We start from the raw sequence: 19,209 nt of genomic DNA, 5'->3' as shown, positions 1-19,209 counted from the left end.
ATATATATATATATATATATATATATATATATATATATATGTTTAGCCCAATGTGGCCCCCAGGACAAAAAGTGTGGACATCCCTGGACTACAGTTTCTTTTAAAGGGGTCATATTATGATTAGACACAACATCAGGTAAGTAATAGGTAAGAACCAAAGTTACTCTCTTTTTGTTCTCTTCGAACCCCAAAAAAGCTTTTACTGACACTGATAAGTGGATGTGTTTTCCAATCAGACCAGCACTCAAACCTCACCTGGCAGGTACCTCGATGTTGGAGATGGCGTAGAAGTACTTCAGCAGGTTGTCCCTCTGTACGTACGTGCCCCCCAGGGCGGGCCTGAAAAGCCTGAGTCTGAGGTTGGTGAAGGTGAAGAAGTCCTTCAGTCCCTTCATACTCTCCATGCGCGTGTACAGACTGTCCATGTTCTGCAACCGAGGGCCAGCGAACACGGCGAAGCGCGCCCGCACCTCGAACTTGACGTTCTTTTCGTTCTTGGAGCCGACCCAGCGCGAGTATTGCTCGGTGCAGATGACCCGGGTGACGTTGGCGGGCGAGAGGTCCCGCACTCGCTTCGGCGGCATGTTGAAGGTGTCAAGGCAGTCGTCGGCGAAGTACTGGTAGGGCTGCCAAGAGCGCCCGTGGTCCATGGATTTATCCAGGACCATGATGGTGGGCCGGCCATACTCGAAGGTGACCTGGATGTCATCGCTGAGCTCCAAGCTCTTGTTCCACGACATGGAGATGTTGGCCAGCAAGGGCTCCGGGTGGCGACGCCATGTGACCGTCTGCCAGTAGGTTATCAGACCGTTGCGTTCGCGGTCCTGCATCAGCTGAGGAGGGTGTGCCAAGTCTGGGTTTGAGGCATCACACTCATCACTGCACAGATACGGGTTCTCCTGTAAGAAAAAGCAAAATATTCCATTCAAATCTCAACTGTGACATCTATTGAAGTCCCTTCAGTTAAATTGCCCTCTCTGATGGTTCCTAAAAGTCCAGGTCCCATGGTACCCCAGTGCAGCTTTGTCGGCGTCTCACAGTCCGACCCCGGTGGATATTTGGCTGAAATAGATCTAGCTCCGCGCTGTAAGCCAGTTGTCTGACATGTTCATCGCCGCGCAAGTTCAATATTTACACAAAGAAATCCCAGAGATCCTCGCAGCCGTCTCTCCCGCTGCGTAATTTGTGCACAAAATTTCAGCTTGAGTGTTGTTAAGATGGTATCGCAGTTATAATGATCATTAACCCCCTCCCGGCACAGTAATCAGACTGAGAGTGGGCGATTATCATCTCCAACGTTTAGTTACTCATTCATTGTCTGGATGGGGATTTTGTAATTGACATGATTTGTCTGACTGGGTTAATCATTTGTCACTGATTACATTTGGAGAAGGACCAGCCCGCATCATTATCACACACTCGGATCTGCGCGAGACTCGACTGATTCTTTTACCCGATGAAAAAAAAAAAGATGTCATTTTCCATTGGTCTCCGTCCAGCCTTCTCTGCGCCGGTCGTACCTGATTACATTTTATGGCTGATGTTATGCTCTTCCTACTTCAAATGCAATATTCTTTCTGGATCGTACCGCGTCCCTCTTAACCATCTCCTGATGGAGTGTCTTAAAATAACCCTCCTCTTTTCTCTCTCATTCCACTCGTCCTCATTCCTTGCGTGCATGTTAGTATACTATTACTCTTATTTATCAGTGCTGACAGCAGAAAACACTAAAAACTACTGCTATTGTACAAAAACATGATAATTGTAAAACATTAAGGGCCTGATCTAAAATTTGGGCTGTCAAACGAGTAAAGTATTAATCACAGATAAATATGACATTTTTCGTTATTAATAAGTGTACCAGTTATCCTCGAACTTTTTTCACCAAGTAGCATCTCAGAAAACACTTGGCTCTCCAAGTACCACCATAATGACCAACATTAAAATACAATTGCATCGTAGGAACAAATATTTATTAAAAACAAGGTAAACAAGTGTATTTCATATTTTTGGCCACTGTAACATTACACACAATGGACGGCCATCATCCACAATGATACTCCATATACAGTACATATTTACAGACTTTTTTGACACGTACCACAATTTGACAATCACTGCCCTTAACATATATCTGTTTCAAGTTATTATGACCACGACTGGACAATTATTGTCCTTGAATTAAATGTTTTTCAAGCATTGTTGTTTTTTTTTAAACAGCTCAAAATGGAGATAAAAATGCTTTTAATGACAACAACAACAAAAATTACCTGCAGAACGTTGCCAGATTTTTTATTTTGTAGGAATATAGAATTTGAAGCACTCGCATTCAGGGGAGAGGTGCTACCTACCATTAATACCGATCGTGTTTTGATTGTCAAAGATTTTTTGTTATGTAATCTGTGAAATATCTACCCATATAAAGGCTTCTGATTTACTTTGGTTCTTTGGTCAAAATGTTGCACTGATCATGTTTTACAGCCCATCTTCGAGAAGGTTTCTGACCGTCTCTTCAGAATCCATCGTTTTGTGGCTCAACAGTGTCTTCTCCCTGTCATCTTTGTTGTAGTTTTTGCCGTTCCATTGCGAGTCCACTGACAAGATATCAGTTAAAACTATACACTACTTTGTATTAGAAATGGCAACAGCAGAGGATGCATGTGCAAAATAAGTAGCTTATTGACAACAGAATTGGACTACAATGGCAGACACGCGCAAAGCACTTTGGGTAAATCTAATCATCATCAAGTGACATCATCACCAGGTGACATTACTTTGGAAAAACGTCACCAGTTGGCTATATCGGGCTCGCCTGGAGGAAGTTTGATTTATTGATATCTCCGTGATGCCTTCATTGTTTAAATGTCAAAATGTTGAAACTACTGCAGATCCCAAAGACATAAAAAAGGTACTAAAAGGCAAAGAAAGTTTTGCATAATAGGTCCCCTTTTGGAGTGATTTGGAGACAGCAGACGCGGTGTCTTTTAAAAGCATTTGTTTTTTCATACACAAGATATGTTATTGACATAGCTCCAATATTTTTTAATATTCCAGAGCACACTCGCAGTTAGTGCCAGTGTTTCCAGCGCTAATAAGTGGGTTCCGTTGGAGATGGCATTGCAGGATTGCTTCTAAAATGTTCAGAAAAAGAGGAATGGACTTTCAATCAATCAATCAATGTTTACTTATATAGCCCTAAATCACTAGTGTCTCAAAGGGCTGCACAAACCACCACGACATCCTCGGTAGGCCCACATAAGGGCAAGGAAAACTCACACCCAGTGGGACATCGGTGACAATAATGACCCAGTGGGACGTCGGTGACAATGATGACTATGAGAACCTTGGAGAGGAGGAAAGCAATGGATGTCGAGCGGGTCTAACATGATACTGTGAATGTTCGATCCATAATGGATCCAACACAGTCACGAGAGTCCAGTCCAAAGCGGATCCAACACAGCAGCAAGAGTCCCGTTCACAGCGGAGCCAGTAGGAAACCATCCCAAGCGGAGGCGGATCAGCAGCGCAGAGATGTCCCCAGCCGATACACAGGCAAGCAGTACATGGCCACCGGATCGGACCGGACCCCCTCCACAAAGGAGAGTGGGACATAGAAGAAAAAGAAAAGAAACGGCAGATCAACTGGTCTAAAAAGGGAGTCTATTTAAAGGCTAGAGTATACAAATGAGTTTTAAGGTGAGACTTAAATGCTTCTACTGAGGTGGCATCTCGAACTGTTACCGGGAGGGCATTCCAGAGGACTGGAGCCCGAAATGAAAAAGCTCTATAGCCCGCAGACTTTTTTTGGGCTTTGGGAATCACTAATAAGCCGGAGTCATTTGAACGCAGATTTCTTGCCGGGACATATGGTACAATACAATCGGCAAGATAGGATGGAGCTAGACCGTGTAGTATTTTATACGTAAGTAGTAAAACCTTAAAGTCACATCTTAAGTGCACAGGAAGCCAGTGCAGGTGAGCCAGTACAGGCGTAATGTGATCAAACTTTCTTGTTCTTGTCAAAAGTCTAGCAGCCGCATTTTGTACCAACTGTAATCTTTTAATGCTAGACATGGGGAGACCCGAAAATAATACGTTACAGTAATCGAGGCGAGACGTAACAAACGCATGGATAATGATCTCAGCGTCTTTAGTGGACAGAATGGAGCAAATTTTTGCGATATTACGGAGATGAAAGAAGGCCGTTTTAGTCACGCTTTTAATGTGTGCCTCAAAGGAGAGAGTTGGGTCGAAGATAATACCCAGATTCTTTACCGTGTCGCCTTGTTTAATTGTTTGGTTGTCAAATGTTAGAGTTGTATTATTAAATAGAGTTCGGTGTCTAGCAGGACCGATAATCAGCATTTCCGTTTTTTTGGCGTTGAGTTGCAAAAAGTTAGCGGACATCCATTGTTTAATTTCATTAAGACACGCCTCCAGCTGACTACAATCCGGCGTGTTGGTCAGCTTTAGGGGCATGTAGAGTTGGGTGTCATCAGCATAACAGTGAAAGCTAACACCGTATTTGCGTATGATGTCACCTAGCGGCAGCATGTAGATGCTGAAGAGTGCAGGGCCAAGGACCGAATCCTGGGGAACTCCACACGTTACCTTAACGTAGTCCGAGGTCACATTGTTATGGGAGACACACTGCATCCTATCAGTAAGATAAGAGTTAAAACTAGACAGGGCTAAGTCTGACATACCAATTCGTGTTTTGATACGTTCTAATAAAATATTATGATCGACGGTATCGAAAGCAGCGCTAAGATCGAGGAGCAGCAACATAGATGACGCATCAGAATCCATCGTTAGCAATAGATCATTAGTCATTTTTGCGAGGGCTGTCTCCGTGGAGTGATTTGCCCTGAAACCGGATTGAAAGGTTTCACATAGATTGTTAGACGCTAAGTGTTCATTTAACTGCTCCGCAACAATTTTTTCGAGGATTTTTGAAATAAAGGGAAGGTGAGACACCGGTCGGTAGTTTACCATGAGGTCAGGATCGCGGTTAGGTCTTTTAAGAAGAGGATGAATAACCGCTTTTTTGACTGCTAGGGGAACAGTGCCCGAGGAAAGTGATAAGTTTATAATATTTAGCACTGATGGACCTAATAATACAAAGAGCTCCTTGATCAGTTTCCCAGGAAGAGGGTCAAGTAAACATGTTGTTTGTTTTATTCCATTTACACGTTGTAACAATTCCTCTAATGTTATTTCCTCAAAACGAGAGAAACTATTTTGGAGGGCAGTATCCGCCGTATATACAATCGTGTCAGTGTTAATAGAACCCCGTTGCAGCTGGGACGCATTGTCTTTAATCTCCTTTCTAATGACTTCAATTTTCTTACTAAAGAATTGCATAAAGTCATCAGCTGAGTGGGTGGAGCTACTGGAAGGAGTCCCTTGTTGGGTTAGCAATGCTACCGTACTAAACAAAAATTTAGGATCGTTTTTACTACGGTGGATGAGATTTGAGTAATATTTAGCTTTAGCTAAGGTAAGCATGCGTTTATAAGTTATTAAACCATCACTCCATGCTTGATGGTGCACCTCAAGTTTAGTCGTGCGCCATTTGCGTTCCAGCTTTCTGCATAATAATTTCTGAGCTCTAGTTTCTTTTGTAAACCACGGGGTGCGCTTTTTTGGAGCCTTTTTTAACTTTAGCGGTGCTATGTTATCAATGGTTTCGCGCAGGGCGTTGTTAAAGTTGTTAGTGAGGTTATCAATAGAGCCCACATAATTTGGGAATGGTGCCATTACCGAGGGCAGTAGGTCAGCAAGAGTTGTGGTTGTGGCCGTATTAATGTTGCGGCTGCTATAGCAGTTATTATTATAATTAGTTTGACGAACATGCGTTTGAACCTCGAATTTTATAAGGTAATAATCGGACAATACTTTACTATACGGGAGTATCGTAACTTTGGAAACGGTGATACCCCTGACAAGCACTAGGTCTATAGTATTACCGTTGCGATGCGTGGGTTCATTTATTATTTGTATGAGACCACAGCTATCAATTATAGTCTGGAGCGCTACGCACGGTGGGTCCGATGAGGTATTCATATGGATATTAAAGTCCCCCATTATGATTATATTATCGGCGTGTGTCACTTGATCAGCAACGAACTCTGAGAATTCATTGATAAAGTCCGAACAGGGCCCTGGGGGGCGGTAGATAACAGCCAGGTGTAGAGGCAGTGGTGTGACAGACCTCATAGTAAGCACCTCAAACGATTTATATTTATTATTTATGTTAGGACTAAGGTTAAAGTTTTCGTTGTATATTAGTGCGACCCCCCCACTCCTTTTAAGCGGACGTTAGGAGGACATGCCTCATTTAGCGCAAAAAAGTCGTTTGGTTTAAGCCAGGTTTCGCTGAGACCGATGACGTTAAGATTGTTGTCTCTAATGATATCATTAACTAACAATGTTTTGGGAGACAATGATCTTATGTTTAAAAAACCTATATTATAGATAGTGGGCTGTTTTAGGGAATTTTTGATCAAATTATCCGTAGTAGCAATATTAATAATGTTGTGTTTATTATGCCCAGTGCATTTAGTATAGTTACGACCATATCTAGGAATTGATACGATGGGAATTTTTCGATTGTTTGATTGTTGCTTTGATAAACTGAACGCATCATGGTTAGCCACCTCAGTAACGGGGATTTTCCGATTGTTTGTTTGTTGCTTTGATAAACTGCACGCATCATGGTTAGCCACCTCAGTAACGGGGATTTTCCGATTGTTTGTTTGTTGCTTTGATAAACTGCACGCATCATAGTTAGCCACCTCGGTAAAACACATGTCCAACTCTGAAACACTCAAAGCAGAAAAAACTTGTTCTAATTTAACTGACTCCTTACTCAGACCAGTAGTCTCGCATCTTTCATTTAAATCCGGCTGCAGGATGGAGGGAAGTGGTGTCCTGTGGGGATTAGCCTTCTGCTTTGTTTTTAGCCCCGCTCGACATCCGCGTTTCCGATCACACCGCTGGCGTCTGCTCCGTAGACGGCCCCCGCTGGTACTATACTCCCCTGCTTCACAGGCCGCTGGATGTAGCCGCCGCAGCACTCCCGTGCTAGTCAGCACGTCCAGTAAGCACGCGTCTATCAGTCCAAAGCGGCCCGATATGTCCATATCCAGAAGTGTCTGGCGGTCGTACGTGATCACGGAGTGACCACGATGCGAGCCAGCCATGAAGTCTGCAGAACTGTCCGGCATTTCCGCCAAATGTTCCATCTTTAGCAATAGCTCCGCAATGTCGCAGCCCGTCCGGGCGCCGCCATCTTGGATATATCATAGCTTTAGTTGTCTGCCGCATGTTTCAAAACATAGCAAAACATTGGGCTGGGAATCTTTAGGTACCACGCAATTTGATTCGATTCGATTCGATTCTTGAGGGTAACGATTCGAATCAGAATAGATTCTCAATTCAAAACGATTTTCGATTTTAAAACCAATACTTCTTTTAATAATATTGGTTGCCAGTTCTATGATACACGGCTTTTCTTCATAAAATAAATAAACAGGAATACATAAACAGCTATGATAAATTTCTATATTACTTAAGAGAAAACAGGTTTTGTTTAAAGAAAAAATTCAACCCAAACATTTAAAAGTTAAAGTTAAAGTATCAATGATTGTCACACACACACTTGGTGTGGGGAAATTATTCTCTGCATTTGACCCATCACCCTTGATCGCCCCCTGGGAGGTGAGGTGAGCAGCGGGCAGCAGCAGTGCCGCGCCCGGGAATCATTTTTGGTGATTTAACCTCCAATTCCAACCCTTGATGCTGAATGCCAAGCAGGGAGGTAGAGGGTCCCATTTTTATAGTCTTTGGTATGACTCGGCCGGGTTTTGAACTCCCAACCTACCGATCTCAGGGCGGACACTCTAACCACTAGGCCACTGAGTAGGTTTAATAAAGTCAAATACACATAAGGCAAGGGAAGTATTCCACACTTTTTTAAAGTAAATCTGTACAGCAGATTGATTGATTGATTGATTGATTGACTGAAACTTTTATTAGTAGATTGCACAGTACAGTACATATTACGTACAATTGATCACTAAATGGTAACACCCAAATAAGTTTTTCAACTTGTTTTAGTCACGGTCCATGCTAATCAATTCATGGTAAATGATAAATACGATCATCTACATCAACAACATGATTTGCCTCAGAGGCTGGACAGAACAGATTAAAACAATTGTTTTTATTTATTTTTTTATTGATTCCCAGCAGGCACAAGACATTGATACAACGTTGATTAAACATACATGTTCTTTAAAACTGACATTGAAACAACGTTGCAAAGTAGATGTATTTGTGAATCGAGACAATGTTGGATCCACGTTGTTGGTTACAAAATGACCAAAGTTCAATGTTAAATCAAGGTCACAACCTGACATTGAATAAACGCTTTCAAAAAAAGCATGTTGTTTCAACGTTGTATTTATGTTGTAGAAAATCGGTTGGAAAATGACCAAAATTCAATGGTCAAATGAACATCAGAACCAGACATTAATTAAACGTCGTCAAAAAGTGTGTTGTTCCATTGATGGGTTGGAGTTTCTCAAAGTCAGGACCTAATTCAACAAGTTCTCAATGTTGTTTTAATGTTTTGTGCCTGCTGGGTAAAGAATTGTTACAAATAAGAATTGTCATTATTTCAAAATCGATTTTTTTTGACACCCCCTAGTAGTACATCCAACACCCTTACTTAAATGGGGCGGACTGCACCACTTTTGCACATGTTATCAATTGTGTCTTAGTAGTCTTGCAGTGTTAGTACAAAACCCAAAACAAGCTAAGTTGGCATGTTGTGTAAATCGTAAATAAAAAGAGAATACAATGGTTTGCAAATCCTTTTCAACTTATATTCTATTGAATAGACTGCCAAGACAAGATACTTAACATTCAAACTGGAAAACTTTGTTATTTTTTGCTCACATTAGCTCATTTGGAATTGTATGGCTGCAACATGTTTCAAAAAATCTGGCACAAATGGCAAAAAAGACTGAGAAAGTTGAGGAATGCTCATCAAACACTTATTTTGAACATCCTGCAGGTAAACAGGCTAATTGGGAACAGGTGGGTGCCATGACTGAGTATAAAAGCAGCTTCCATGAAATGCTCAGTCATTCACAAACAAGGTTGGGGCGAGGGTCACCGTTTTGTGAACTAATGCCTGAGCAAATTTTTTAAGAACAACATTTCTCAACCAGCTATTGCAAAGAATTTAGGAATTTCACCATCTGCGGTCCGTAATATCGGCAAAAAGTTCAGAGAATCTGGAGAAATCACTGCACGTAAGCGGCAAAGCTGAAAAACAAACCGGTGACCATTGATACCTCAGGCGGTACTGCATCAAACAGCGAAATCAGTTTGTAAAAGATATCACCACATGGGCTCAGGAACACTTCAGAAAACCACTGTCAGTCAGTACAGTTTGTCGCTACATCTGTAAGTACAAGTTAAAACTTGTTTTGCAATGTTTCGCTGCCATTAAATTCTAAGTTAGTGATTATTTGCCAAAAAAAAAATGGTTTCTCAGTTCGAACATAAAATATCTTGTCTTTGCAGTCTATTCAATTGAATATAAGTTGAAAAGGATTTTGCAAATCAATTAATTATGTTTTTATTTACCATTTACACTACATGCCAACTTCACTGGTTTTGGGTGTTGTAGATCACCTGCGTTGTGGTGAAGAAGGAGCTGAGCCGGAAGGCAAAGCTCTCTATTTACCGGTCGATCTACCTTCCCCTCCTCACCTATGGTCATGAGGTTTGGGTTATGACCGAAAGGACAAGATCATGGGTACAAACGGCCGAATTGAGTTTCCTCCGCCGGGTGGCGGGGCTCTCCCTTAGAGATAGGGTGAGAAGCTCTGCCATCCGGGAGGAGGTCAAAGTAAAGCCACTGCTCCTCCACATCGAGAGGAGCCAGATGAGGTGGTTCGGGCATCTGCTCAGGATGCCACCTGAATCCCTCCCTAGGGACGTGTTTAGGGCACGTCCAACCGGTAGGAGGCCACGGGGAAGATCCAGGACACGTTGGGAAGACTATGTCTCCCGGCTGGCCTGGGAACGCCTCGGGATCCCCCGGGAAGAGCTGGACAAAGTGGCAGGGGAGAGGGAAGTCAGGGCTTCCCTGCTTAGGCTGCTGCCTCCGCGACCCGACCTCGGATAAGCGGACGAAGATGGATTGATGGATAGATCACCTGCAACACGGCCACTAATGGACAGTACACGCAATTGCATAAATGCTATTTAGCGCGTAGTATTTTGGATCTTAGTAGATTAGACCCTTACTGCATCAAAAGTTGCGTTTGTTTGTAAAAATAGGTGTCTTTTCTGTTAATGAACATCACGTCCAAGTTGGTTGACTTGTTTGGCGTACAGAACAAGGTTGCGTGTTAATAAAAATTGTGCAAGAATCTCCTAACCCCCGTCGACGTTTAATGTCGTTTGTGGTTTAGTTGTGTTCAGTGAACGGCCGCCATGCACGCCGTAGGAGGGGGGTCTACTTTAGCATGCACGCACAAACACGCCGACATGCTAATGAGCATGACAGTTTCACCACTTTTGTGACTAACGCTACCGAGAATTAATCTTGTGAGAAAAAAAAAGTTGAATCTTCATATTTTTTTTCTTTTTCAATCGACACTAAACCGTCGCTTCCTCGCCTTAAAGTAAGTAAGCAAGCCAAGGTAGCGGCCTTTGTACCAAACGCTAAATTTACAGTACAACCCCCCCCAGCTGGCCCGGTACATCATCTGATTAACTTCGACAGCCGCAAACTGGAAACACACTCCCGACACAAGCATACGCTGAGGGAGGGCAATTGAGATGTGATTGAAAAGGATAATACATGAGAAGGAGCGGGATATCTGCAAGACGATCCATCTCGTTTGCACGCTGGAGCAACATGGCCGCCATGCTACTTTGTCTGATAACGTCATTATCTGAGGCGGGGATCGCTGTCTGCTCGCTTCAGACGATCATTCGGATGGACGCACTTTTTGTGGTCTTTTACTCGCTTTTTAGAGACTGAGAACGCTCACATTGGTAACTCATATATTCGCCTACAAGGGCCTTTGATCGCCAACTACTGGCCCTGCCTTGTTAATAGGGCTGGCCGATAAAGTGATATCAATATCAATAAAAATTGCGTTCGATAAAATGTCGGAAGAAAAGAGGAAGTTGTAAAGCAAGGTTGGTTGCATGAACAAAGGCACTTGGTCTCTAGTAACCGAGCAACGCAGGAAGTGGGAGTGGCACACTTACAGCCAATCAGGTAGCAGTATCAACTCGGGCTGTGAATCTTTGGGCACCTCACGATTCCATTTAGGGGTAAAGATTCGATTCGGAATTCATTCTCGATTTAAAACGATTCTCGATTCAAAATCAATACTATTTCAATAATATTGGGTGCCAGTTCTATGAATACGTACATTCCTCTGTAAAATACATACAGCGATCTAATAAATGTGGGGCGGTATAGCTCGGTTGGTAGAGCGGCCGTGCCAGCAACTTGAGGGTCGCAGGTTCGATCCTCGCTTGGACCATCCTAGTCACTGCCGTTGTGTCCTTGGGCAAGACACTTTACCCACCTGCTCCCAGTGCCACCCACACTGGTTTTAAATGTAACTTAGATATTGGGTTTCACAATGTAAAGCGCTTTGAGTCACTTGAGAAAAGCACTATATAAATCACTTTACTTCACTTTACTTTACTTCAAATGTCTACAATACTTTAAAAAAAACTGTTTGTGTTGAAAAAAAATCTATCCACACATTTAATAAAGTCAAATACAAATAAAGCAACAAGAGAAGTATCCAAAACTTCTCTTTTCCAAAATAAATCTGTACAGCAGATATGATCATCTACATCAGGGGTCACCAACCTTTTTGAAACTAAGAGCTATTTCTTAAGTACTGATTAATGCAAAGGGCTAATTTGCTCAATTTACCTTTAATAAATAAATCTATATATATTTTAAAAAAGGGTATTTCTGTCTATCATTCCGTCGTACATTTTTTTTCCTTTTACGGAAGGTTTTTTGTAGAGAATAAATGATGAAAAAAAACAATTGAACGGTTTAAAAGAAGAGAAAACAGGCGAAAAAATGAAAATTTAATTTTGAAACATAGTTTATCTTTAATTTCGACTCTTTAAAATTCAAAATTCAATCGAAAAAAAAAGAGAAAAACTAACTAATTCGAATCTTTTTGAAAACATAAAAAAAATAATTTATGGGACATCATTAGTAATTTTTCCTGATTAAGATTAATTTTAAAATTTTGATGACATGTTTTTAATAGGTTAAAATCCAATCTGCACTTTGTTAGAATACATAACAAATTGGACCAAGCTATATTTCTAACAAAGACAAATCATTATTTATTCTAGATTTTCCAGAACAAAAATTTGAAAAGAAATTCCACATACATTGAAATAAGATTTAAATCTGATTTTACAGATTTTCTAGATTTGCCAGAATAATTGTTTTGAATTTTAATCATAATAAGTTTGAAGAAATATTTCACAAATTTTCTTTGTCAAAAAAACAGAAGCTAAATTTAAGAATTAAATTAAAATGTATGTATTAATCTTTGCAATAATAATAATAAAAATACTTGAACATTGATTTAAATTGTCAGGAAAGAAAAGGAAGGAATTTAAAAGGTAAAAAGTATATGTGTTTAAAAATTCTAAAATCATTTTTAAGGTTGTATTTTTTCTCCATAATTGTCTTGGATTTTCAAATTCTATTTGAGTTTTGTCTCTCTTAGAATTAAAAATGTCGAGCAAAGCGAGACCAGCTTGCTAGTAAATAAATACAATTTAAAAAATAGAGGCAGCTCACTGGTAAGTGCTAATGTTTGAGCTATTTTTAGAACAGGCCAGCGGGCGACTCATCTGGTCCTTACGGGCTACCTGGTGCCCGCGGGCACCGCGTTGGTGACCCCTGATCTACATCAACGATATGATTTGTCTGAGTGGCTAGACAGGACAGATTTAAAAAATATATATATCCATCCATCCATCCATTTTCTACCGCTTATTCCCTTTTGGGGTCACGGGGGGCGCTGGCGCCTATCTCAGCTACAATCGGGCGGAAGGCGGGGTACACCCTGGACAAGTTGCCAACTTACCGCAGGGCCAACACAGATAGACAGACAACATTCACACTCACATTCAAACACTAGGGCCAATTTAGTGTTGCCAATCAACCTATCCCCAGGTGCATGTCTTTGGAAGTGGGAGGAAGCCGGAGTACCCGGAGGGAACCCACGCATTCACGGGGAGAACATGCAAACTCCACACAGAAAGATCCCGAGCCTAGATTTGAATCCAGGACTGCAGGAACTTCGTATTGTGAGGCAGACGTACTAACCCCTCTTCCACCATGAAGCCCTTATATATATGTATATATATATTGCCATTACAATAGTTAAAAACAAAGTGCACTTTTTTGCATGATGTCACACAAGATATTTCAACAACTGTCAAATAAAAACGAGCTGCATAATAGGGTCCTGCGGTTGTTATTTTCTTCTGTTGTTGACTTTTTTTTTCTTATGTTGTTGATCTGGCTTCGGCATTTTGTTGGTGTGGCACTGGCCGGAGATGTTGACATGCAGAGTTTCAAGCACTCTTCATTCTCTAGTGGGTGACTTTTCGAATGATGCTACATTACCAGTACTGCCACATTTTGTAGCAACGCTTTTGCCACATAAATGTTGAAGATATTTTCCCGCTTGAAGCCAAACCGGACGATGGAGCCCATGCGTTTTTTCTTGGTAATTAACTTTTCCTTCATTTGTTACCAGATTCGCACCTTCTCTCTCTCGTATTATCAACCGCACCTCACCCTTAGCATCACAGCTAACGTTACCTTGTCGCTAACTGTCTGCTCCGCGGGAGCCTGTGATGTTGCCCATGTGACGTGTGTAAGAAGGTGCGCTTGTTTTAAGTCTCTGTGAGAAGAAGAGACAAGAAAGAGTGAGAAACGCATGCAGTGTAATGAGCAACTTTAGGAGATAAAGTAATTTTCTATATCGCACGGAGACAAACCCGCGATATATCGAGTATATACATCGGGATGATACTCGAAACCGTTTTTTTCGGTTGTTTGATAAGAAAAGAACCGAGTCCTCGGACTCAAACCCCTTTTTGATAACCGGTACCCGTTATCGAGACCACTATAGTAAAGGAAAATGGTTGGTTCTTTCTTCGAATCCGTCCCGACCAGAAATGCTCCATGAGACATCACAAGAAACGACATCACGTAGTTCAGTCATTAGGCGCAGATAGCGAAAGCAGGAAAACAACGGACGGGAAAAAACGCTCCAAGGTGTAATAAAGTTCAAAACAAAAGACATAATCCAATGAATAACTTTACTGAGAGATTTGAGCAGAGTACAAACACATGACCAACACTTTTACGACCAACCGGAAACATAGCAACCAGGCTAGCAACGCACCTCCTTTACGGCAGCTGTCGCATCGTTCTTAAAGCAACCGCAGCACATACATATATATATACACAACATATCCCCCTTTTTTAACTTTTGTTTTTCCATCCAGCCGCTTGTTCCCTATTTTGGGGTCGCGGGGGGCGCTGGCGCCTTTCCTTGTAAACAAAGCAAAATCACACTGTATATGTTTTGTAACCACATTTGCAAACAACTTTTCTCTTCATAGAATTTTCTTTCAATAATGAAATAAAGTGCAAAAATGTCAAAGCATCATAACAAACACTTATGTCAAATAGTAGCAAAGTGCACTTTTTGGAGAGCTGTATTATTTTCAGTTTTGTGCCCAAGGGAGTGATTTTATTTAACACTTTATTATTATTTATACACCTATAGTGATCACAGAGACAGGTTGTTTTTGTGTTACTGTATATATTTTTTTTTCTGAAAAATCCCACTTAATATACTTTGGGTAACAACAGTCAATATTTATTTATTTTATTTAATTTTTTTAGGGGGGTAACAGTCAATATTTATTAGATTTTATTTTTTTCTTATATAATAAAAGTGAGCTTTTGTTAAACCAAATATTGTTTATTTTTCCATGTACAACAACCTATCTGGACTCGATAAGAGAATCGATAAGGAATCGGTTCGATAAGAGGATTCGATAATAGGCTCGAACTCGATAATTTCTTGTCAAACATCATCCCTATATATTCATATATCGCCCAGCCCTGTATATCTTGATATAGTTTTCAGCCATATCGCCCAGCCCTATTATTAAATGAAATATCTGGAGGTATTTCAATTAAATATGGCTGATATTGTAATACAGTTTCGCCCAACCCGAGTTTGTTTTTGTTTTAATAGCATTGTTTTAATAGGTAAGTATGTAAAAGGGGGGTTGTATAAGGATGAGGTTGGTGCTGTGACATCATCATTTCCTGCTAGTACTCGTGCATCTCCTGACCTTTCAGCTCAGCCCCACGTTTACACACACCGGACAGGATTAGGCAAGCTGTTGTTCCTGGGATGACCCTTTGCCTACAAATCCTATTGAAAGTGATCCCACTGCCCGGTGTCCCAGATTCCCCCCTTCACCATGTAGGTTAGTTACTGACGCGCAGGCCCCGCCATAAACTGAGTAGCAGGCAAAAACAAACCGAAACATTGCTAGAATGTTGTTATTTTCCCGCTCACAGTGCCCTCTGGGAGCCCTTTAGGATTAGCTACAGTGATGTGAGGTAATATACTGTACGCCGGGACCTTTTATCCCCTGCGAGAGACGCAAGGTTGCGTTTAAGCCCTTTGTGTGCCCTGCATGTCCTCCGTGTCCCACTCTGCCAGCATCGGCTCAGGGTATCTATGCCAGCACACACACACACACACAAGCACACACACACGCACGCATGCAGACACACTCACACACAGATCCCAGCCAACTGCTGCGGCAGGTGGCCTACACTGCTAAGCCCCTCCAGCAATTATCCTCTCGTTTCCACGACAACAGTCGCCATGATGCCTCGGCGATGAAGTGACTTCCTTGTTTTCGCTCACAGGACGGCAAAGTGACTTACGTCGCCCGTAGGTCCTTGGGTGTGAAACTTTCCGAAACAGCCTCGACTTCGAGGTCATGAAAGAGCTGCAAACGAGCCGTCTTGATAGGTCCTACCAACATTGTGATTCTTAATGAATACTGTATTTTTCTTACTATAAAGCGCACTTAAAATCCTTTCATTTTCTCAAAACTCGACAGTGCGCCTTATATCCCTGTGCACTAAATGTACGGGATCATTTTGGTTGTGCTTTCCAACCTCAAAGCTATTTTATTTGGCAAATGGTGAAATGATAAGTGTGACCAGTAGATGGCAGTCACACATACGAGATACGTGTAGACTGCACTATGATGGCAATTTGACTCAAGTTGTTGGCCCTGCGATGAGGTAGTGACTTGTCCAGGGTGTACCCAGCCTTCCACCCGATTGTAGCTGAGATAGGCGCCAGCGCCCCCCGCAACCCCAAAAGTCATGGACGGATAAACAATACCAACATTTCGCCACACCTCGTGGGTGTGTGTGACAATCATTGGTACTTTAACTTTGTTTTATATGTTCCATTGAAAATATAGAACATTACACAGGGCGCTCTAAAATTTATCAAAATGTTTTAGTACGACTTTGGTAAGCTATCAACATACGAGTATTATCATGGTGTGTGTATAAGGCAAGACATATTATATGGTGCTTTGTTTCGCAATATTATGCAAAAGCAACTTTTCTTACCTTCATGTACCTGTTGATGTGTTTTTGGGATCTCCATAAAATTGCGCTCTTCCGGCTTTGTAGTCTGTGTCGACACCGTAGCCGATAAACTTCTTCTTTTTCTCTCTCTTCTTGTTATGGGGCATTCACCCTCCGCTGTTGCCATTTCTAATATAAAGTAGTGCAAAGTTCTTACTTATATCTGTCAGTATACTCGCCATGAAATTGCTAAAATTATTCTCAATATTTATTGCAAGTCATATTTTGATATATGTATGATATTGTCTGTAAATATGTGTCTGTTTTTATGGTGCCTGCCATAGGACAACAGATTAAATGTTCCTGTTGTAGCCAATATGATTCCCGGGCGCGGCACCGCCGCTGCCAACTGCTCCCCTCACTTCCTAGGGGGTGATCAAGGGGATGGGTCAAATGCAGAGGAAAAATTTCACCACACATAGTGTGAGCGTGACAATCTTTGGTACTTTAACTTTAACTTTAATCCTGGCATATTTACTGTGATGCTTTCTTCATATGTTAATCACTATGCATTGTCCTAATCAAGTAAAGCTATCCAATAAAATTCAACTTGCATGGCAGTTCTGAAGGTTAAAATGTGGCTTAGAATAAGAATTCTTGACCTTTCTACTTTTCCACTATCGTGGGACCCACTGAAATATTAAGACTGAAGAGGGAATATTACTCTTGATTTTAATCATATTCAATAGATATATACAACCAACTTACAGTGTACAACAGTTCTTTTCAACTGGCGGCCCAAAGCTTTTCATTTGGCCCGCCGAACATCACCTAAATAGGCTTGATGAAACCATTAAAATGAGGGTTGATCATGAATGCAGTAATGTTTTTTAAGTAAAGGGTCGATAAAACTACAGTGCAAATGAAAATGCAGCTTCACCACTTTAGTCATAATTTTTGCGCTTAAGAAAATGCTCTGTGACTTAAACTTCAGACTTTTTCTGTTTCTTTGATACTGTCATTGCTGCCACAAGTGGTGGAAAAGTGTACTACAACTGAGCCCATGTGGACCAAAGCTGAGAAACACATATTTTTTGACAGCCCTCTAGGGGGCAGTATGGTTAAGAAACACTGTCTTAGAACATTGCCTGTACACTTAATAACTGTTTTGGTATTGTCACAGATTATTTCTGTGTACATTCTTTCCTCTGGGTTATTTATTTAAAGATATATAAAAAAAGAACACATTTTATGAATGAAAAAACAAAATGTCAATTGTATTTATTTTACTGTAAAATAGTTTTCCTCGTGAATCAGATGTATGCGTTCCTTCATTTATTGTTGGAAATGTCCAGCAGTGACACAGCTCCCTTCAGTTCCGGAACATCCCAAGTTATATTGCCAGCAAGGGGAATAAGGGAAGTGATGCTCAGAGAACACAATATATTTTGTTTTGGCGAAACACCAAAGTGAAATGACCCTCCCATTAAAAGGCTGCGCAGGGGAAGAGCAAAGGATATTGCTTTTTCATTTATGACGTTAATCTTTTTTTATTTATTTTTTTTATGTTTTTCCGTCATTCTGGAGGTTTCTGTGACCGTGACTGAGGATAGTGTGAGTCCAAATATACGGTGCTGTTTTTTCACGTGAATAACCCGCAAATGAGATGTTAGAGATTCGTTAATAATGGGCTCCTTTCCACCGCTAGCACCAAACCCCCTCCCCCCTGCTCCTCCGTACGTCGGTTGAGGTGGGCGGTGTTGGGGGCGCGTGTATAATATAGCCAAGAGTCATGGATGCATTGGAATTCTGGGTAATTCTTATGTTGCGTTTATAATGTGTTACAGAGCCAATGTTCCACAGAAATGTGTTTTTTTTATTCTTGTTTGGTTAGGGTTCACAGAGTGTGGGGCATATTAGTAAGAGTTTTAAAGTTGTTTATATTACAACTATCAGTGTAAACGGTATGGCTGTTGACCAAGTATGCATTGCAATCTCGCATGAGTAGCAGTGAAATGCATGCGTCCTACCGGCACGCAGATAGCATGGTGCAAAGATGGCCGCGATGACATGTTGTAGAGCAGTGGTCCCCAACCACTGGGTTGCGGCCGCAGAATAATTTTTATTTTTATCACACTCAATTTTTTACTGCACGCCATTGATAAGCGCAGGGGGAGAAGAGTTTTTAAAATTATTAGCGCCTGCTTACTTTTACCGCATGCCCTGAATAAGCGCAGGAGTGAGAAGAGGTTTTAAATCAATTAGCGCCCCGGCGGCTATTCAAGGAAATACGGTATTTTTATATGGCCCAGCGCTATTTTATAATAATGTTGTTATTATTCCGACAATTAAACTTGAAATGTATACACATGTACATCATGACAGGACGCGCAAAAAGACTGTACACAAGTCATCGGCCATTTTGGTTGTCAGGTTCAATTCATGGGGGGATTTGGGTCAGTTCTATAAAT

General features: G+C 41.3%; 1 protein-coding gene across 13 annotated transcripts in view; it reads right to left on the bottom strand.

Annotated features, from left to right (window-relative positions):
• ntng2b (netrin g2b) overlaps positions 1 to 19,209 on the bottom strand; it is a 224,972-nt gene that overhangs the window by 184,402 nt on the left and 21,361 nt on the right. For all 13 annotated transcript variants that reach the window (XR_009807804.1, XM_061908242.1, XM_061908247.1 and 10 more), the window contains one exon: positions 256 to 899. Coding sequence is in view for 12 of the 13 variants with exons in the window: in XM_061908242.1 (XP_061764226.1) it covers positions 256 to 899 (644 nt within the window). In the remaining variant the exon portion in view is untranslated. The remainder of the gene's footprint in view (positions 1 to 255; positions 900 to 19,209) is intronic.

Source organism: Nerophis ophidion, linkage group LG08 (genome assembly GCF_033978795.1).
Source record: "Nerophis ophidion isolate RoL-2023_Sa linkage group LG08, RoL_Noph_v1.0, whole genome shotgun sequence".
In the NCBI taxonomy this organism is placed as follows: Eukaryota; Metazoa; Chordata; class Actinopteri; order Syngnathiformes; family Syngnathidae; genus Nerophis; species Nerophis ophidion.
Note: the sequence above shows the minus strand (reverse complement) of the source record. Positions and strands in the feature narration are given on the sequence as shown.